The sequence below is a fragment of the Poeciliopsis prolifica genome, unplaced genomic scaffold (genome assembly GCF_027474105.1).
Source record: "Poeciliopsis prolifica strain line A6 unplaced genomic scaffold, Auburn_PproV2 SCAFFOLD153, whole genome shotgun sequence".
NCBI classification, from domain to species: domain Eukaryota; kingdom Metazoa; phylum Chordata; class Actinopteri; order Cyprinodontiformes; family Poeciliidae; genus Poeciliopsis; species Poeciliopsis prolifica.
In genome coordinates, this window is record NW_026562528.1 from 85,257 (window position 1) to 107,414 (window position 22,158).

General features: G+C 38.3%; 1 protein-coding gene and 2 pseudogenes across 1 annotated transcript; 1 reads left to right on the forward strand and 2 right to left on the reverse strand.

The window, feature by feature from the left end:
• On the reverse strand, window positions 1–5,639 carry LOC129356003 (up-regulator of cell proliferation-like; annotated as a pseudogene).
• Window positions 5,640–7,217: 1,578 nt separating this feature from the next.
• LOC129356008 (GTPase IMAP family member 6-like) lies at window positions 7,218–8,474 on the reverse strand. The gene is made up of 3 exons (XM_055025631.1): window positions 8,393–8,474; window positions 8,199–8,297; window positions 7,218–7,810 (listed from the first exon to the last, which is right to left on the reverse strand). Exons 2-3 carry the CDS (start codon window positions 8,272–8,274, stop codon window positions 7,218–7,220), a joined length of 669 nt encoding a protein of 222 aa, XP_054881606.1. The 5' UTR covers window positions 8,275–8,297; window positions 8,393–8,474.
• A 363-nt stretch (window positions 8,475–8,837) lies between these two features.
• LOC129356004 (GTPase IMAP family member 7-like) lies at window positions 8,838–20,487 on the forward strand (annotated as a pseudogene).
• The last annotated feature ends 1,671 nt before the right edge of the window (window positions 20,488–22,158 follow it).

The following is a 22,158-nucleotide window of genomic DNA, read 5'->3' on the forward strand; positions in this document are numbered from 1 at the left end:
TCACTTGATGTAGAACGACTCCTTGAGGCTTTCCTTTGCCTGTTCCTTTGTGATTTTTTTCCAAGCATCAGGAATGTCAGCAGGCTGAGCATCATATGTTTCAGCAAATTCCTTGTTGTATTTGGTCATCACATATTTCCAATAATCTGACGCCTCAAGGATATAATCTGGAAGAATAGTCCAGTCTGGATAAATCTTCCTGTATTCTTTGTAAGGATGCCATTGACCATTTGTGTCACTGCAGCAAAAATATTTGTCACCGATAACAAGACAGGAGCAGATCTCAGTCGGAAGTTTATTTGAGTATTCCCGACTGAACTGAACTAAACCCCGTGGTCGATGCAAAGAAGCAAAGTGTTGAGAGTGGGCTTTTCCACCTGCATCACAGGGTATTTTGCAGAATGGACACTGTTTGCAACAACCAATCACTCTGGTAAAAAGCTCATTCTCTGGTTTTATGTGGAGCTGTGAGAGTTTTGTTTCAAACTTTGTTGATTTAAACTTTCCTCTAAGAGTTTCTTTCATTTCCTCCACACTCTTGCTGAGCCAGTGACCAAACTGTTCCTTGTCAGCATTGTTCAGAACCGTGAAGGCATCAAGAGCATCCTGGGAAATTACCAGTTTGTCACCAAGTTCTGTGCAGATCTTGACAACAAATGTTTTCAGACTGTCAGTCTTTTCTGTTTCTGCCTTTTTAATGGCAGCATTTATGTGGTTGATGCAAAACTTAAGATGTTTGTCCTCAAACTCACAAATTGTAGACTGAGAGGAGAAATACTTCTTTATTCTATCAGAGATCCAGGATTTTACATAATATTTATATGAGCGAATGTAGCCCAGAAAGCTTACGAAGTCACTTTTTGAGATCAGATCCAGTAAAATGTAATACTGGAAGGACATTTCGTGTGCTGAACTCCTCTTTTGTCATCATTTTATCAACAATATCAAGACCAAGAGAAGAATAGATGAAGTTTTCAACAGCAGGTTTCAGACAGTGATTTGTGAATTCTTCAGCTTTTTTCTGGTATTGATCTTGTTTGTGGAAAACATCTTTGAAATCTGTGCAAAACCTTTCTTTGTTTTTCTGCAGACATTTATAAGGATCATTTTCTTGGATAAAATCTTCATGCATTTTCTGAAACTTTCTGGCTGCAGATCCACAGATGTGTTGTTTCAGAGACACTTCAAACTCAATGTCTGTGTCAACATCAGCTTTGTTCAGCCTCTCGTCAATGATGTGAAGAATCTCCTGGATGTAGGTATCATGATAGTTAGTTTTTCTCTTGATTTTATCAGTAATAGAGTCATTGCAAGCAGAGATGATGCTGTCAGTCAATTCTCTTTCCGTTTTATGATTTGTAAAGAATCCTTTTACTTGGCTTCTCCATCCCTTTTCTGTGTATGTAAAAGGCTCCAGTCCACAGTATTTGAGGTTTTTTTCACTCAGCAGTTCACATGCATGGCTTCCTTTGTGTGAAAGATTTGTTCGTAACTGATGGGAAACACTGGTGAAGATATTTATAGTCTGTTGTTTAGAAAAAGACAAACTGTTCAGTGTTTCAGTCCACATCTTATTAAAATTTTCTTCAAGCTCTCTGTCAGTCATTTGAACTTTTTTCTTACGACATTCATCAATTAAATCACAAACTGCTTTCTCAATTCTTTCTCTATAAGTGGCCTTGATTTTCTCAAGTTCTTTCAATCCCTTCTTAATATCAGCAGCTGCTGTGATCTGGTTGAACATTGATCTTTCAGTTTCTCGTCGAAGACTCTTGATGCTGTTGGAGAAATCCTCTCTGTATCCTTCAGCCAGATAAACATGACCTTCTGGCTGCTCAAAGTATTTCTTCAGGTTTTCAAGGATCTTTGTCTCCCACTTGATCAGCTCTGTGATTGCTTCACTTTTCAAATTAGTGATAAATTCATTCATGTCAGATATTGCATATGTTCCAGTAAATGAACCAAAATTAGAAATTCTTGTCTCTGCATTGGTAACCCATTTGTACATTTCCTTTTTGAACTCCCACCCATTGGTTGTACTCTGTGCAGAGCCTCATGTAAGCATCAGCCACCAGGCTGTTTCTGTCATTAAAGATGAAGTTTTCATGTTTTACTGCGTTCCACAGGCTGGTTATCCACTCTCTGAACTTCAAGATGTCATTAGAAGTTGAGCCACACTTTCCCAGCTGTTGGATGATGTTTTTCTTGAGTTCATAGACAGTCTCACTGTATCCTGCATTGACTGGAGCCATTGGTGGGTTTCCATTCCAGAGTCCAGGAATGTAGCAGTTCCCAGTGTCTGGATTATACTCCATCACATCAGTGAAGCTCTTGTATTCCTCTTTCTTCTCCATTCTAGCTGCTGCCTGGGTCATCTCATCCAGCTGTTCTAACAGCAGCTTCCTGTCTCTCAGGTTCTTCTCATGGGCTGAAACATCAGAAACGTTCTGGTGAACAAACTGACATTGAGGCTTTTTGCCACCGACCTCCTTCATCCTGAGGAAAGCATGCACCACTATCTGCAGGATGTCCTTCATCTCTGTTGAATTCTCCATGGCAATATTGATAATGGTGATGTCACTCAGCCCAACAACAAGTGTTTGCCAGCTCATTGTCGTGCTCATAGCTGTTGTCCAGCTGTGCTAGCTCTGGTGACTTTAAGCCTTCAGTGTCGATGATCATCATGAAGTCACAGTTGAGAACTTTCTTCAAGTCTTCATTGACTTTGATGAGCAGCATGAAGGCACCTCTAGTGCATCGACCACTGCTGACTGCAAACTGGACTCCAAACATGGTGTTAAGGAGAGTGGACTTCCCTGTGCTCTGAACTCCAAGAACTGTGACGACCCGTATCTTGTTGTTTGGAGACACCAAGTCATTGAACTGAGAGAGAACATCACTCACCCATCTGAGAGGAATGTTGGAAGCATCTCCATCTACAAGCTCAATAGGAAATCCATCCAGCAACAACTGAGCACAGAGTTTGGGCAGATGTTGCAGTTGTTGACGTGATGGATCTGTTTTTTGGAAGGTAAAGAGAAGCTTCATAGATCTGACCCATTTCACGGAAGAAGTGCTCAACTCCCAGTGAGCTGCTGAAAGTTGTTGGTCAATTTTTTTTATCTCTCTTTGTTCTTAGAATCTTTGCATTTTTCCTTGTAAAGCTCCCTGAGGCCAGAAAGTTTGATTCGAGACAAGTTGTCAAGGTTCATTCATCCATTTCAGAAAGTAACACCTTTCTCTTTGTTGGCTGGATATTGCAGTAATGAAGCAGGTCATTGCTTTGGACATTGCAGAATTATTTTGCTTTCCTCAGTTTTTCTCTCTCGCTCTGAAGTTTACATTTGTAATTTTCAATGTTTTCTGAACCAACTTTTCGAAGACGAAATTCTTCCTTTTCCAAACAAGTCAATTCCTTCCATATTTGACCTTGTAATGGAAGTTGATCTTCTTTGTATTCATTATGTCTTTAATCTTTGCAGTGATTTCATCAGCTTTTTCTTTCCATCCTGACACTCTGGAGAATCTTCATCTACTTTGATTCCAAGTTCATGTGCAACATCAGCCATCTGCTCTACAGACATCTTCTTCTCTGGCTTATTAATTACATCACTGACTCTTTTCCTCAGTAATTTGACAAAATCTTGTTCATATGTTTGTTTTGTTTTTATTAGAATATTATTTTTCTTCAAGCCCAGACTTGTTGCCAATTTTTGAACAGAATCAACTCTGAAGTTCTTGCTCTGTTTGTTTCCTACTAAAAAAAATCTTTGCTTTGTGGTTTTTGTTCATCAGCAGTTTGCAGTCAGAGTCCAGCTGGTCAAAGAAAACAAAAACTGCAGCAGATGTCTGACACAAAAAGGAGAATTGAGTTTCAAATGAAGCAATGTCTCCACGAAGGTTAGCTATAGCAACTGGTTCACTGAAGATGTCCATGTTTTTGTTTCCACAGGGAAGGTACCAGGTCAGTTCAGTCAGTCCATTGGATATTCTTCTTGGACTGTCTCCACACTCCATGTCACGGTGAACAAAGGTGTCATGGTATTGCTCAGAGTTACTCAGAAGTTTATTGAGGATCTCAGATTTGGACAGAGAGCACTCACCCAGTCTCACAAATGAGATCATTGGAAGTTCAGAAAGAACTATTCTTTCTTCCATGAAGCCTTTTGATTCTGCAAGATCTGAAGGTCTGTACTTCTTAACAATGTCTCTCATGGCCCACAGCATGAGGGTGCACTGCTGTGTATCACAGTTAGGAAGCAGCAGAGGAACAGAGAACTGACACATGGACATTTTTAGAGCCAGTTCTTGTGAACAAACCCATCAGAACACAGAAAGAGAGCAGTGATTATATCAAGAGGATTTAGAGAGTGATCCTCATTTGAACTGGTAAGAACATCATAAAAATTTAATTCATCAGGTTCTAATTCATTGTCTTGGTTTGACATGAAACTGATTTTATCTTTCTAGCTGTTACATTCACCATCATCAGTTTCTTTAAACAATACCATGGAAGATCTGATTTCCACTCTGGAGGCTCATCATTGATGGTCTTCTCATTGATCTCCAGTATCTTCCCCAGTGACAGTTTCTCCTTGTAGAAACTGGTCCAATCCCAGTTCCTCCAAAAGCCTCTCCAGGTTGGACTCTGGTTATAAAAAGAAAGTCTGTTATCTTATTTTAGTCAAAAACAATAAATCTGAATTCATTTCCATGACTTTAAAATTATAATGTTAATACTTGCTAAGTTTTAACAGTAAGTCCAAAACCACAGATATATTAAATAGAGGGAATGCAACAGAGGTCAAGCAACAGTATTCATATCCCTTCAACTTTTTATACATTTTGCAAGAACAAAAATAAAATTCTATATCTCTAGGATTTTGTGTGACAAACCAACACAGATTAGCTCACAGTTTTGTAAACTAATTTGAACAAAGTATTAAATAATATTGAAAATTATACTATTAAACAAAACAATTGTAAGTTTTTCTGCCATAACTTTGGTCAAAGGTCCTTCTTTTTGAGCATTTTGCTTCACCCAGCATTAGCTGCTTACCCACCATAACTTCAGGTACTAAAAAATCTGTCCATTTTATCTCTAGCATAGACCTGGTGAATTTAGCTACATAAAAGATTAGACAAGACAGTAATTCATGTTTGCAGATCATCTAAATTTAAATTGACTGAGCTGTTTTGCAAAGAAGAAAAGAAAACATCCATCTCAAGAAATGTCTTGCTGGATGAGACACACAGCAAAGGATAGTTCTCGAAGTGATGGACTGGGGAGGAGGCTGTTATAGCCACAACAGAAATGAGGAGAATAACACATTTATGTAAACCTGTTTTATTTATTCTCAGTAAATGCACTTCTTAGTTTTAATTAGAACATGTATTTACTGACCTTCATCGTTTGTACCAGCTTGTTGATCGTCAGTATCAGTTTCAACACATGTTGGATCAGGGTCCAACATGTGTTGGATAAGATCCTTTGGTTCATCATCAGTGCTGGGTACCTTAACATAAATCACAAAATATTTAATTTTATTGTCATAAAATGGATTGATGATTTAGTTATTTTCTATATATTTCAGATGTTTACAATGTTCCTGTGTACCTTCATTGTTGTAGAGGAATCTTCAGACTCAACATTTTGATTATAGTTCTGTCTCTCTCTGAAAGAAAATTAGAAAAGGTTTTGACTTTAATTTGCATCTGGAAACTCGACTCACCTACAGACCAGCATTACGCTCTGAGAGACAGTTAAAAAATAAAAATAAAATCACAAAAAGTTTTTGGTCACTTTTACGAAAAGTTTGCAAAGCAAAAATCTATTATTTGTTTAGAGATAAAATGAAAGAGCAACAACAAATCTTTCAAGACCATTTACAGATCATCAGTTAGTTTAGCTGCCCTTCTTCAATTAATCTGAGATTACACTAAAAACAATGAGGTATATTAATTTCTGTGGAAAATCAATCACAAGTGTTTCACTTTGTACTCTACTGGCCAAATGATAAAAACATTTTCAACATGTCTAATATGAATGGATGTGTATATTCTGCCTCTCTGGTTCCTTCACTGATTGTTGCAGTTGTTGTCCGACTTAAACGTTTCAATACACATTTAAATGTGTTGAAACTAAAGGTGTTTCAAAAGAGAACCTGCAACATGTTCTACCCTTCGCTTTGTACATAAGATAAAAAAAGAAGAGGGTTGATGAGTGAACCTTGGGGAACGCCCTGGGACAGGGCTATGGAGGAGGCAGTAATGAGTAATTAAAGTGTTCCTGCATGTATTTATAGGAATTCAGCTTTTCAGTGAAGGCCTCAGGGGCTTGTTAGACACCATGAGTTTCTTTTTCATTTTCAACAACCACTTTCAGCTTCTTTTATGGTTGAGCAGCACCATGACCTTGAGTCAGACTTTATGTTGTACAATTTTCCTTTTTGTGTTTGAAGTGTTAAAGTAAATATTACATTGGGGGGTGCAGCCAGCAACAGCTCGTTTGCATTAAAGTGACAGTAACCCAACAGCTAATACAGATGAAGATAAAATGGGAAGCCAACAGGCAAACCACACAGGTGAAATCTGTGTTCACCTATGTCAGGGGTGTCAAACTCCAGTCCTCGAAGGCCGCTGTCCTGCAGTTTTTCAATGTGCCACAGGTACAAAACACTGGAATGAAATGGTTTAATTACCTCCTCCTTGTGTAGATAAGTTCTCCAGAGTCTTGCTAATCACCTATTATTGTATTCAGGTGGTGCAGCAGAGGCACATCTAAAAGTTGCAGAACACCGGCCCTCGAGGACTGGAGTTTGACACCCTTACCTATGTGAACATAGGTGAACATTATTATGAGTTCATAATAATGTAATAAATATGTAGCCCAAAGATCTATCCAAACTTTATTGTAATGAAATAAAATTGGTTCCCTTTAATACCGTCCTTCAGCCTCCAATTAATGTAAAGTTTGGATTTACTTCAGTCAGGAACCAGATAATCATCTCCTCCAGTCTTTTGAAATTCCATCAACAATTTTTTTTCAAATTGTTTTTTCTATGAAGCTGCATATTATTTTTTTAAACTATTCACGCATTTAGAATGAGAGGAGTAAATATGTATGTTATCTCATAGTGAGGAAATTCAGGTGGAACAGCAGCATCCAGGCATGTAAGTTCACACAAAAATAAAAACATTATGAGAAACTGTGTGTATTAAAAAAACTGAAGATCTGACTGAAATTTGTACTGACCTGTTCCAATGTGTCCTGTCTTTGTCAACAGTTCTCTGACTTGGTCCTCTTCTCCATCTTTATTGTTGAAAAGATGGATTCTCCATAAAAAACGGTCAACAATTTTGGGAAGCGGACTGTTGGTAGAGCCTAAAATAAATTGCTCTAGTGATGTATTTAACCTATCTCCTCCAGTGAAGAGCAGAAAACAATTTTTCATCCTCCGAGGCCCGAGGACTTTCTCTACAGCCTCTACAGCCTTTTCATCCTCTTGAGTGAAACGACCAACTTTGATCACCAGCAGGTAAAGAGAGGGAGTGGAGTCCGGCAAAAGATTCAGAAGAACTTTTGCAATCTGCTCCTGTGATGTTAATATGTCTCCAGTGTCTATCACTGAAATTTGTCTCCCAAACAGAGTTACAGGTTCCACACAAATATATTTGGTCACTGACTCAAAGTCTGTTTCAGCCTTAAACACTTCCCTTCCTAGAATGGTGTTTGCTGAAGAACTTTTCCCAACTCCAGTTTTTCCCAGAAGAACAATGTTAAGATGCTGATCCATGACAGAACAGCGTTCTGTTGAGAAAATGCAAAACACTTTAGTTTCTGCTTGTTGTCTTTGGAGTTTACAGAACAATTTAAATGTAATGATATTGCAAAGCTCAATGAAAAAATAAAGATGTCAGTTTTTATGCACAATGTTAAGTGACTCAAGGTAGAAAAAAATTATTTCAATCAACATTTAAAAAACTGATGAACTATAAAACACATTATTATATGATAAAAAATTATATGATATGATAAAAATTTCTCGCTAAGGGGTCTGAGTTACAAGATTAATTTCATCTGTTATTATATATATATATATATATATATATATATATATATATATATATATATATATATATATATTTATTTATTTATTATTTATTACTTATTTATTACTTAGAGCTTTATTACTTACTGATTTCCACCAAACGATTAAGGCTCAAGATGTCTCCTGTCTGGATCTGAGCTGAACACACTCCATCTCTCAGCATTCGTTTTCTCCTCCGTCTTTTAACTTGACATAAAAATAAACACATGTAAATGTTGAGAATAAAAATCTCTCAGGTAGATTTCATCCGTTCTGTTGCGTCCTGCAAACGGTCCACTTACCTCTTCATAGGATGAGACAAGCACAGAATGTCTCGACAACAACTCGGACCAAGATGGCGTCACATTTTTCACAACTTTTGTCTATAATAGTTGTTGTCAGGCAACGTCACCTGACGTCTTTCAAAGTAAAATTCCTCGTTCAACTTTTTATTGATTCAGTTTGTTACTGTCTAAAGTAATTAAGACTGATTTGAAAATGATAATAAAACTAAAATAAAATGTTTTCACTTCTATTTAACCTACAAAATAAATGTTTGTTAATACATTTATTTGGAGGTAATTAAAGTAAAAATAAATAGAGATAGAGGTGAAAGATATTCAGTTACAAATTTATAGTTTGTAAATGTTATATGATTAGCTGAGTTTATACAATTTACTTGGAGAGAAAAATAGTTCTTTTATTGACCTACTTGCTTTATTTTATTTTGACGGTGTATCACCGGAAATGGCCAAAACCTCGATCAAGTGTCGCTGATTTCTGAGCAGTAAATGACTGAAATAAAACTTCACAGTGTTGCTGTTGGGATGACGGACAGCAGAGAGAAAGGTGAGTTTGAGAATCTTTTACGTGTTTTTATTGTTGTGATTGGTTTAGAATAACTTCTGAATAGTTCATAAGACGCGTTCAGATTATGGAATAACTTTAAAAAGGATTTAATCGTCTTTTTGGTTCCTGAGTCTAAGTTCTGTTGTCATTCCTGATAATGTGTCCGTTTGAGCCGTATGTGAGACGGAGTTCGGTTACAGTACAAAACAGGCATTGAAATTTATAAATAGCCCCTTGCAGGGAGGAGTGACCTTGGTGTGTTGCCTATTGGGAATTTGAAAATATTATCTATTATTATTAAATTAATTGCACTACCGTCTCTGTCTCCAGGCCCCGCAAAGAGACTTGTCCGCAGAATGAGCAAGAAGAACCTCCAAAAGGTTTGGTCTCAGCTGTGGTTGCAGTTTCAGTTTTGATGGGATTTTTCCCCCCAAATACTTTAAAATTACATTTTATATTATTTTCTCAGTTACTGTGAATGAATTTGTCTTTATTGAAGGATATTCAGCACAATGACAAAACTAAACTAAACACTAGTATTGAAAATTACAACTAAGGAATTAAATAAAATAATGTAAAATGTATTATATACATGGAAAAAATAAAAAGACGTATTAATGTGTAATTTTGTTATGTTGGTGCCTTTTTACTCAGTTATGTCATCAATTTTGACAGAGTGTCATATATTTCTGAAATCATGGTGGGGACTCACAATGTGGGAAAAAAATTAAATATGTAAGCAATTTTATCAAAATACTTAGTGCACAGCATTTTGTTGAAGTTGTTGACACAGACACCAGCAATTTAGTCTCTTGAAACATACCTCGAAATTGTCTTCCCTGTTCATTGAACTATGTTGAAATATTTCTTAAATTCCAACATCATACATATTATTTGTGGACAAACCATTAATGCATCTGATTTAATATTGTTTACATGCTGTTCCAAATTATTATGCACTTTATTGATTCTAAAGAGGGAATCTGTTGCCATCGCAGACACAAAATACATTCTTTGAAAATCCTGAGTTATGTAAATTACATTTTCAATAACACAAATAAAAAATCGGTGAGAACAGATAACTTGGAGCTTAAGTTTTATTTGAGGGATTAATTTATTCTTTATGTTATTGAAAGAATAAATCGTGCAAGAAAGGCTCTGGTTTCCAGGGATGACTTTCATGTTTGCTGCTGACCATATCAGTCCCTCAACCAAGCAACAAGGCTGACAGATTGGGAGAAAAATGTTGTTGACACTTTCATGCTAATATTTTCTTACCTGTAGCTTTGCAATACAATTCTCAAGGTAAGAGAAAATTCTTTTTAGTTATTCTTTTCTCAATTATATGACCCCCATTATGTAGTTACATTCAGCCAACTACATAAACACTTAAGAAATTATTAATGTCGCTGGCAGATTTCAGTTTGAGAATATTTTCAACCAAGAATAGGAAATGAGATACAATTGTGGTCAAAAGTTTGCATACACTTGTAAAAAAACATCATGTCATGGCTGTCTTGAGTTCTGTTAGGGTTAACATCTGTTAAACATACATTAACAGAGACAGAAAAGACAAAAGAGTTAGATTCTTTTTCACTCGCGAGGAGAACGGACAGAGATGTGCTTCAGTTACAATCTCCTACCGCTCTGAAGCACATTTTGTCTGCTCCTCTATTTTATTGTTTCTAGGATCCCTAATCACAAGGACGCTGTAGCTCTAAAGGGAGGGGGCAAACAGCTACAGCGTCAAATGTTATTCACTAACTAACACACAATCATTCTGTACTAGATAATGTCCTTCCAGGCACAAAGATTAATAAAATATGTAGTGATCTTAGCAATGATGGTTTTATTGGAGGCCAGCAACTCAACCGAAGCAGAGCTCTTCACCAAGAGGTAAACCTGCAGGAAGATTTTGTTTCTGCTCTCTGTCAGTGAGGCCTTCTGAGAAAGGAATCAGAGTAAATCAACAATACAAGAAACATTCTTAATTCTATAATGAGATTAACTTTAAGGAAAGCATCAATTAAAGACACATTATAAAGATCAATGAGAATAACAAATAATTGATTAATAATATCACAATTTCTCCAACATTTCCCCCCTGTTTATCAAATATTTGTTCTAATTCTCATATCCTTCCTAAACAGCCACTTCAAACAATTTTCAACTAGGAGTTCATTTTTAAGAAAGCAAACATGTTTACACTCAAGGTTTATACTCAGTCCAAAACTTAGAATCAGGAAACACATCAAAAGAGTCCTCATCAGAGCTTTCTCTGTCAGACTCAGGTTCTCTCGCCAATAAGGAATACATCGGCATCATCTGGTTCCCCATGGGCTAAATTGCTGTAGTGATGAGACTATTAAACAAAGAACGCAGGCAAGGAATACAACAGCATCCACACAAGGTTAGAATGGCAGCAAAGACTGCCATCGACACTAAAGCAGAGGACACAAGGGTTCGGTTCTTTCCAAAAACATTCATCCAGTCGTCACCTGGAAGTATTCACTCCAGAGAACTCCTTCAGCTTACCATTAAGGGTACGGAGCCCCTCAATGGCCTTCGTCAGGCTGCCATCAGCCGCTGTGTTGTTGGGTAGAAAAGTGCAGCATCTTTCACCAAAGATTGCACACACTCCCCCTCGTTCAGCCAGCACCATGTCAAGTGCAATACGGTTCTGGAAAGCCATCAGTGATGTAGCGGCCAGCTGCTCATGCACCGCCTCGAAGCCTGCCTGTGTCCAGTTGCCCAGTTTTGTACATTGTAATGGATGTAGTTGATTCTGTCAACGTTTTTGTTTAATGTACACCACCAACAAATTGTGGACTCAAATCCTGCTGCAATTTGGTCGCCAATTTATACTCATCTGGTACACCACGGGGAACACCAATGGCATCGATGTATGTAGGATCATTGTTCCTCCAGGTCAGGTCTCGTTTCTGCAACTGACATCACTGCTGACAAATCAGTTAAAGCATGAATTAGATGATCAGCAGTCATTGGATAAACAGAAACAGGCAATAATAAAGAAATTAATGCAGACATCCCTGTTACCTTCCTAGGTAATCTATTAAAAATTTTTGTCACCACTGCACCACCACCAGACATCGGCACGAAAGACAGGGTTAAATTCATTGTTCACAGAGAGAACAGTCCAGTGTTAAAACATCATTTGTCATACATCAAGTTTAATCTCTGTATTTTGCTGACGTCATGCTTGCCCAGCAGACTAAAAAAAAAAAAAGATAATAGAACTAGGTGGAAAACATACCTGAATACCCATCTCCATTCTGTAAACAGTGTTACAAGAAAACATTTTTATTCGTGACGTGAATTGTTCCCAGATGAAAACACAAAATAAAAACAAAGATATATTCGCTTGTTATTTTCATTAATGTGCTAGTCCGTTCTGCTCCTAAAGACACTACAGGGTTGTGGACAATCTTCACCAGTTTTGAGACGGAAAAACTATTTGGTTTAACCCCCTTTGTAACCTGGACTTTGCCCTGTAGGTCGGTGAGCGTCTTGAGCTTGCTTCCCAATTACTTTTGAAATTAAATTCCTTTTTGCAGTGTGTTAAATGTATCCAAGTTGGCTTTTCCGCTGCATCTGGGTTTTTAGTGAAATGTTCAAACCATTTAGAAAAGCATCAATTATTACTAAACAATACTTCTTCCCTTCACTTTTATTTAATTCTATGAAGTCCATGTGTATTACTTGAAATGGATATTGCGGATTAGGAAATTTTCCTCTTCGCGGTCTTAGATTTCCCTGAGAGTTGTGTTTTGCACATATCAGGCAGGCCCTACAAAAATTTTTTGAATAAGAAATAAATCCATAAGTAGTGAAATGTTGATGTATCTGTCCTACCATCCCCCCTGTTGAGACATGCGAAACGCCATGGCTCAATATTGCAGCCCATTTATACAGATTCTTTGGTAAAATAGGTTTATTTTCAGGTCATTCATAGATATAATTTTCCAGTTTTGCTCCATTTTTTATCCACAAATCCTTTTCGTTTTGAGGACTTAATTGTTGCATGTCTCTTAAGGTTTCTTTCATAAATTTAATTTTTACGTCCACATGTAATACATTTATCTCCCTCAGCTGCTTTTTTTTTTTTTTTTAATTATTTTGTCTTCGAAAGCATTCCCTAGGGACACCTTATCTGTCCCTGCAGTGTGCGCCGCACATTTACAGATTGCTAGTTGTTTTGGTAGGTGCACGGCTTGTAATAATTCGTTTAATAATTCTGCATGTTACTTTTGATGTTAATGGGTGAAAAAGAACTATAGGAGCTCTAACTTCTACTGCCATAGAAGCAGCAACTACAGCTCTCACACAATGTGGTAAGGCACACGCTACACTATCAAGTTTTGAAGAAAATATGCTATTGGTCTCATTTTATCACCATGCTGTTAGACTAGCACCGAGGTCATGACATGACCTTTACAATCCACCATCTGAACAAAAGGTTTTTTTTTTTTATTGATAATCTGGTAACGCTAACGCAGCGCTTGACACGAGGGCCTGTTTAGTTTGCAAAGTGCTTCTTCTGCTTCATCCGCCCACAACAAAGAAGACATTTTAAAATCTTTTTTACATTAATTTATTCAGAGCTGCCACAATTTCTGCATAATTAGGCACCCAGTTTCGACAATAGTTAGTCAACCCCAAAAAGGACATCATCTGTTTTTTTGTTTGTGGTTTGGGAGCTTGGAGAATTGTCGTTTTTCTATCCTCCGCTATGGTTCGTCCTCCTTCACTCAAATTATGACCCAAATATTTTACTTGTCGTTTACACAGTTAAAGTTTATTTTGTTAACCTTATGACCTTCTTTAGCTAAATGTTACAGAAGCGCTAAAGTGTTTTGCTTACAGGTTTCCCTGTCTGGAGAGGCCAATAAAACATCAACTATGTACAACAAAACTTGGCTCCCTCCTGGGGGTTGAAAAGTTTACATACTTGCACTCATTACTTGAAAGAAAATTGTAGGGCTTTCACAGTAGCCTTGAAGTAGTCTGGTGTACGTGTATCTTTTCCCTTCAAAAGTAAAAGCAAACCAATATTGTCTCTCATTCTCTACTGGTATTGAGAAAAAGGCATTTACTGATGTCTACAACCGTGAATACTTTTGCATCTGATCTAAGAGAATTCAACAATGTGTGTGGATCAGTCACATGTTTTGTGTCTGTGTACAGATAGGTCACAGTTATCTTGGCTGACCTTGACAGTGACCTTGTTGAGTCTCGCGCTTCATAGTTCCTATCAGGCCCAGGAACTGTTTTGAACCAAAGTGTGACATGCAAATCATCAGGAGACTTTTGATCCTGTAGGGCAGAAATGGCTTTATGCCCCTCTGCCAGAAGTGTTTGTGCAGTGTTGTGTGGGGGTTTGTTGGGCACATCCAATGAATAAAAGTAATACAGTTCCCTGTGTCCCTGGACAACAAAGAAATCCCCTTCTTTTATTCCTGTAGCTGATCTTGACATTTTCACCACAAATTTTTTACCCCAGGGATGTTTTCTCTACATGTTGTTCTACATGCACCCGTGTCGCAGAGAAAATTTACAGGTTTGCCATTTATAAGGAGAGTTATTTCAGGTCTTATGCTGTCCATTGAAAGTAAATCCTGAAGATTTAACTGAACCTCTTCACTCTCCGACTCCTCTGATCCTAGTCATGCTGACTGTCCTGTGTTTTTTTGTTTTCTTTTCTTGGGCAATTTCTGGCTAAATGTCCTTCCTGCCCGCAACACCAGCACCCGAGTAACTCTGCCTGTAGTTTCCTCTCCCACGTCTCCCTTTTAAACCTCTAAGGTTCTGACCTCTGCCCCTAAAGCCTTCTCTTCCTCTCCTGTCCTCATAAAACACTTGTTCCTCATCCTGGATAAAGGCTCCTGGAACCTTTTCCTTTTCTTTTGTAATTTCTTTCTCCCCACTTTCTTGTTTTTGCGCTACTAATTGTACATCATCATACCCTTCCTCGTACAATTTTTATTTGAATTTGTTTTTTTTGTTTTATTTTATCCTGATCTTTAATAACTTTCCAGTCGTTTGATTTTAGACTGTCTGTTGGCTTAGTTTTACTTATTCATTTCCCCATTTTTTTTTGTAAAAATTTGGACCAGTTTTGCCGACTCCTAGGGAGTCCTAGAAACTGGAGATCTGATTCAGTAGGCCAGCAATTGAAAAGACCTGTTGTGGTAACTCTCACTTCAACTCTTTCGAGTGGAGAGTTCTTGCCTGTGCATCCACAAGAGGTTTGCTGCTTACAACCCTACTGTTTTATATGAGATAAAATACCAAGTGGTATTTATACCTCCAATCACACTCACATACACACTTTTTTTTGTTTCATGGATTTGAAGCGCCTGTTATCACCGTCCGTTTAACCACGGGTATTCGTCGGGCCCCGTTCCCACAACAGGTGGGGTTCGTAAGATCTCAAACCACGTGAGGTTGCAAAACCCCGAACCAGGTAAGGTTTGCAAGTCCTCGTCCCAGTAGGGTTTTACAAGACCTCCAGCGAGGTAAGGTTTACCAACCCTTATTTTCTAGTTTTTTTTTTTTTTTCTCTTTTATTTTTTATTTTTATCTCTTACATACTGATACGGAACTTAAGCGCCTGTTTTCGCCGGACTCCGCAATCCGTTTAGCCTGCAGGTACTAGTTGAGCTACTGTTACTGCTCACAATAGTACAATTAGTAATTTGAGTTGCTGTTATTACCCAGAACAGTGCTGGTATTAGTTATTTGAGCTGCTATTACCCAGAACATTTCTAGCATTAGTTGGGCTGCTATCATTGCCCACAATAGTACAATTGTTGGTTGCCCAGAACAGGACAAGGCCTCCAGCCTTGAAGCACCAGGCTCCGTTAGCCTATCCACGGATTTTGTGCATTACTTTTACCTGTTAGAGTCTAGAATTGACAGGGTTTTCACTTGTGCGCGCAACAACCTTCAGTCAAAGAAGAAGTCACTCTTCTCTCACACAGAAGAATGACTTACTCTCTAAAACGTCATTCGCCACTTTTTAAAGAAGAATCACTCACCCTCTCTTGTCTTTCCCTGGAGTGTCGTCAACCTTCAGATCCCAGCAGGCAGGCCGAGTCCAGCCCTTTAAACAGGTTCTCTTGCCGTGCGCACGGTCTTACTGGGGTCCGCCACACCTGCCGGAATCTTTCCAGTATATGAAATCCGGCTCGAAGGACCAAAAATGTTAGGGTTAACATCTGTTAAACATACATTAACAAAGACAGAAAAGACAAAAGAGTTAGATTCTTTTTCACTCGCGAGGAGAACGGACAGAGATGTGCTTCAGTTACAATCTCCTACCGCTCTGAAGCACATTTTGTCTGCTCCTCTATTTTATTGTTTCTAGGATCCCTAATCACAAGGACGCTGTAGCTCTAAAGGGAGGGGGCAAACAGATACAGCGTCAAATGTTATTCACTAACTAACACACAATCATTCTGTACTAGATAATGTCCTTCCAGGCACAAAGATTAATAAAATATGTAGTGATCTTAGCAATGATGGTTTTATTGGAGGCCAGCAACTCAACCGAAGCAGAGCTCTTCACCAAGAGGTAAACCTGCAGGAAGATTTTGTTTCTGCTCTCTGTCAGTGAGGCCTTCTGAGAAAAGAATCAGAGTAAATCAACAATACAAGAAACATTCTTAATTCTATAATGAGATTAACTTTAAGGAAAGCATCAATTAAAGACACATTATAAAGATCAATGAGAATAACAAATAATTGATTAATAATATCACAATTTCTCCAACAAGTTCCCAATAAGTTCTACAACTCTTATTTTTCTGTGATAGAGTGATCGAAACACATACTTGTTTGTCACAAAAAACAGTCATAAAGTTTGGTTCTTTCATAAATTTATTATGGGTCTGTTGAAAATGTCACCAAATCTGCTGGGTCAAAAATATACATACAGCAACATTAGTATTTGGTTACATGTCCCTTGGCCATTTTCACAGCAACTAGGCGCTTTTGGTAGCCATCCACAAGCTCCTGGCAAGCTTCAGGTCGAATGTTAGACCACTCTTCTTGACAGAATTGGTGCAGTTCAGCTAAATGTGATGGTTTTCTTGCATGAACTTGTTTCTTTAGTACTGTCCACATGTTTCTCAATGGGGTTTAAGTCAGGACTTTGGGAAGGCCATTCTAAAACCTTAATTCTAGCCTGGTTTATCCATTCCTTTACCACTTTTGATGTGTGTTTTGGGTCATTGTCCTGTTGGAACACCCAACTGTGCCCAAGACCCAACCTTCGGGCTGATGGTTTTAAGTTTTCCCTGCAGAATTTGGAGGTCATCCTCCTTCTTCATTATCCCATTTACTTTCTGCAAAGAACCAGTTCCACTGGCAGCAAAACAGCCCCACAGCATAATACTACCACCACCCACCACCATGCTTGACAGTAGGCATGGTGTTCCTGGGATTAAAGGCCTCACCTTTTCTCCTTCAAACTATTGCTGGGTGTTGTGGCCAAACAGCTCAATTTTTGTTTCGTCTGACCACAGAACTTTCCTCCAGAAGGTTTTATCTTCGTCCATGTGATCAGCAGCAAACTTCAGCCAAGTCTTAAGGTTCCTTTTCTGAAGCAAGGGCTTCTTTCTTGCATGGCAGCCTCTCAGTCCATGGCGATGTAAAACACGCTTGACTGTGGAGACTGAAACCTGTGTTCCATCAGCTTCCAAATCCTTGTAGACCTGCTTTTTGGTGATTCTTGGTTGACTCTTGACCGTCCTGACCAATCAAAAAAATAAGAGTTGTAGAACTTATTGGGAACTCAAGACAGCCATAACATTATGTTTTTTACAAGTGTATGTAAACTGTTGACCACAACTGTACATGGGTTGGACAATGAAACTGAAACACCTGGTTTTAGACCACAATAACTTATTAGTATGGTATAGGGCCTCCTTTTGCGGCCAAGACGGCGTCAATTCGTCTTGGACAAGTATGGAGCCAAGGGAATGCCATGATATGGCAGCCCAAACCATCACTGATCCACCCCCATGCTTCACTCTGTGCATGCAACAGTCTGGGTGGTACGCTTCTTTGGGGCTTCTTCACACCGTCACTCTCCTGGATGTGGGGAAAACAGTAAAGGTGGACTCATCAGAGAACAATACATGTCTCACATTGTCCACAGCCCAAGATTTTCGCTCCTTGCACCATTGAAACCGACGTTTGGCATTGGCACGAGTGACCAAAGGTTTGGCTATAGCAGCCCGGCCGTGTATATTGACCCTGTGGAGCTCCCGACGGACAGTTTTGGTGTAAACAGGAGAGTTGAGGTGCACATTTAATTCTGCCATGATTTGGGCACCGTGGTTTTATGTTTTTTGGATACAATCCGGGTTAGCACCCGAACATCCCTGTCAGACAGCTTCCTCTTGCATCCACAGTTAATCCTGTTGGATGTGGTTCATCCTTCTTGGTGGTATGCTGACATTACCCTACATACCGTGGCTCTTGACACATCACAAAGACTTGCTGTCTTGGTCACAGATGCACCAGCAAGACGTGCACCAACAATTTGTCCTCTTTTGAACTCTGGTATGTCACCGATAATGCTGTGTGCATTGCAATATTTTGAGCAAAACTGCTCTTACCCCGCTAATTGGACCTTCACACTCTGCTCTTACTGGTACAATGTGCAATTAATGAAGATTGGCCACCAGGCTAGTCCAATTCAGCCATGAAACCTCCCACACTAAAATGAGAGTGTTTCAGTTTCATTGTCCAACGCCTGTAAGTGCTTCTGTTAATCTATGACAGAGTAGTAACTTGTAATAGTCCCTCCAGGGTGTCCTGGGTCCAGGTTGTACTCCACCTGTCCTCAAACGGCAATAGGAGAAATTACAACTCAAAAAAGATTCAGTAAATCCAGGCTTTGTTTGATGACTTCAGTTTTGTCATCAAACATTAGTGAACAAAAAGAACGTCATGAAGACCAAGCAACAAGTCAGGCAGCTTGGGAGAAAGACGTTGGAAAGATTAAAGCACACCTCAAGATTTATCATTTCAAGTTGTCAACCTGAGCTGACAGGATGGAGAGAAGCAGCCAAGAGACTCACCTTAACTGTAGAGGATCTGTAGAGATGGCCAAAAGAAGAAATGTTTGCAGTTTGTTCAAAGTCATAGAGAAGAAAAGGCAAACATGTGGAAGAAGGTGTTCTGGAGGGATAATATATATATTTTTTTTTACTTTTTTGACTATATCAAACTGTATTAAGTGGAAAACTACCATACATGCATTGAGGGGAAAAATCTGTCTCATAAAGACTGAGATGGATGTTCACATTCAGCTAGACAGCTGAAAAATCTCTTCCTCCATCTACAAAGTATGGAGGAAGAGATGAATAGAAATACATACCATACTTTTCAATTCTTTACTTTTCAATACTTTTCATTCTTTGTTGGTTCAGTTTCAGACTTCAGACTAGTTCTTGTTGGAAAAACTGGTGCAGGAAAGAGCTCCAGTGGTAACACCATATTAGGAAGAGAAGCCTTCAGAGCACCAACCAACCACTCCTCAGGTAACAATGAAATATAGAACCTGGACAATAGTTTAATTGCATGTCATTCACTTCCATATTTGTTAATTTTGCCTATAAATTTGTATTTTCCATCTACAGAGACTGCCGAATGCTCCAAACAACGAGAAATGGTCTCCAGCAGGATGGTTTCTGTTGTCGACACTCCTGGTCTCTTTGACACCAAACAGTCTGAGGAAATAGTGAAGAGAGAAATCTCAAAATGCATCAACATGACGGCACCAGGCCCACATGCCATTCTGCTGGTTATCAGATTTGGACGTTTCACACAGCAGAGGAAAGAGAGGCTGTGATGAAGGTGGAGGAAATCTTTGGAGAGGAGGCCTGGAAGTACACCCTGATCCTCTTCACCCATGGAGATGAGGTTCAGTCAGACTTTGATCAGAAGTTAAAGAATGCTGGACCTGAATTGAAAGAAATATTAAAGAAAGCTGGACACAGATACCATTTGTTCAACAACCTCCAAGTTAGTGATCGTCGACAAGTTCTGACTTTGCTGCAGAAGATCCAGAAGATGGTAGATGACAATGGAGGACAGTTCTACTCAAATGACACCTATGAAGAAACCATGAATGTTGGATGACAGAGAATTAAAAATCAAACAGTACTATGAGAACAAACTGGAGGAGAAAATAAAAGCTGTTAAGGCAGAGTATGAGAAACTGCTGAGAGAAGCTGAAGAGGAACATGACCAAGTGGTGAAACAGTTGGAGCTCGAGTTGGAGGAATTGAAACGATATTACAAAGTCTTAGAGAGTGGAGTCCGTCAGTTTGTAGAGCACATGACTAAAGGTGATGACTGTGACAAACTGTGCAAGCAGTATCAGGAAACACTGAAACTGAACTGAAGGACACAAGGCACACTTTGAGAATAAATGTGTGCAGACACATTTATTTTGTTTATTGATTCAGTTCTCTAACTTTCTATTATAAAACAGATTATGTGAATTTCTTTGCAATCCGATTAATAAAACTTATTTTTCAACCAAATTGTCACAAGGTCTGGTGATTTTGTTTGTTGTTTTGCACAAAACTACTTTCATCTCTGAGGAAAAAAAAAAGTCTGTCCTCTTCCTGGAAGGTGTTCTTTCTCTGCATTCCTATTGGTTTGCATATAAGTGAACATTGCATCTTATAGCATCTGGAAAACAATAGAAATGGGTGTAGAGGTTCACAGTTCCTTTTCTGATTCCCTTTCTGAGCATTAGCTCATAATGCTTAGAGTTTTTATATAAGGAAAATAAAGCTGGAAATTTGCAGTGTGCTGTAAAATACACATGTCCCTCTATTCAACTCAAATTGTGATAAACATGTTCAATTATTTACAGGTATAAAATCTTAAGGTATATAAGCTTCTTAGTTTGAAAATAGTCTTAGATTTTTTTTGTGTTTTTAGCCAATAGGGTTAATTGTGGTTCTCCTAACTGACCTAAAATAGTAGAAGTGTTGTCTGAAAAGATAAATGTGAGGAGGTGGAGTTTGGAGAAGATTATGGCAAAATGTCCGTATCTAGAGAATCTGCTACAGACGGTCAGAGAGGGAAGCAGATGCTTGGTGGAAGTTTTGGCAGGAGGAAGGCATGATTGGAAAGCTTTTTATTTTTATTTTTTAAGCATTTTGTCCTTGGCTACTAATTGGCCTTCATTGGTAGATGTAAAGAATAAAAACAGAGACTCATTAATGCTTTTTTACTTGAAGGTTGTAGAAGAAAAGTCTTTATTTATTAGATCAACATATTGTCCACAGCCATTTATAAAGTTGAAATAATGAAAATGCAAATACCTCTCATCTGCTATTGCATCACAAATTCAGAATGATAAATGAATGTTTTCAGTCACTTTCCCGTGTCATAATGGTTAAACATCAACATTGCAGTATAAAGGGTTACCAATGGTGGTGCTTCTTCCATCTACTTGTACACTGATTCTTCTTGCTTATTATGGTGATTCTATGATGTTCCAGACAAATTTTATGTTTTGTTTTCAAATAGTGGGCCCGTGTCCCTACAGGACAGGAGAGGTGTAAAGGGGGTCGTGAGAAGCAGGACTTTATAATTCATATTCATGAGGAACTGCTGAAGAACAAGCTTCCGGTCACTAGGTGGCAGCAGTGTTCAAGGCAGTAGAAATAGCTGCACAGCACAACAGCTGAGGATGCAAAGCCAAATGTTTTGAGTTAATGTCTTCAGTTATAGAGGAGAAGTTTGACAAAATGGCAGCAGAGGACAGTAAATCAAGTATAATGGAGGCAAATGACCAGGATAAGATTTATTTATTTTTTCCAAACACAAGAATAAAGTCATAAGATGACAAAGTTATATTATAATTTTAAAAAGACGCAGCATTGCCGGAAGAAAGTCATTAAATTATAAGTCAAGTAAATTTAATAAGAAAAAGAAGCTTCCTTATAGTGATCTGTGACGTGACCAGCTCAGTCAGACTGGTTTTCTTTCTTTGAAATAAAAAGTTATTTAAACAAAAAGTCCTGCAGCTGAAAATTTGATTCTGATGTGTTGAGATTGTTAAACCAATACCAACAATAATTTCTAGAGATCCTCAGTATTCCTCAGTTTAACGCAGTTTGGGAAAAAGTTATAATATTACAACTTTATAATTGCACAACTTTAATGA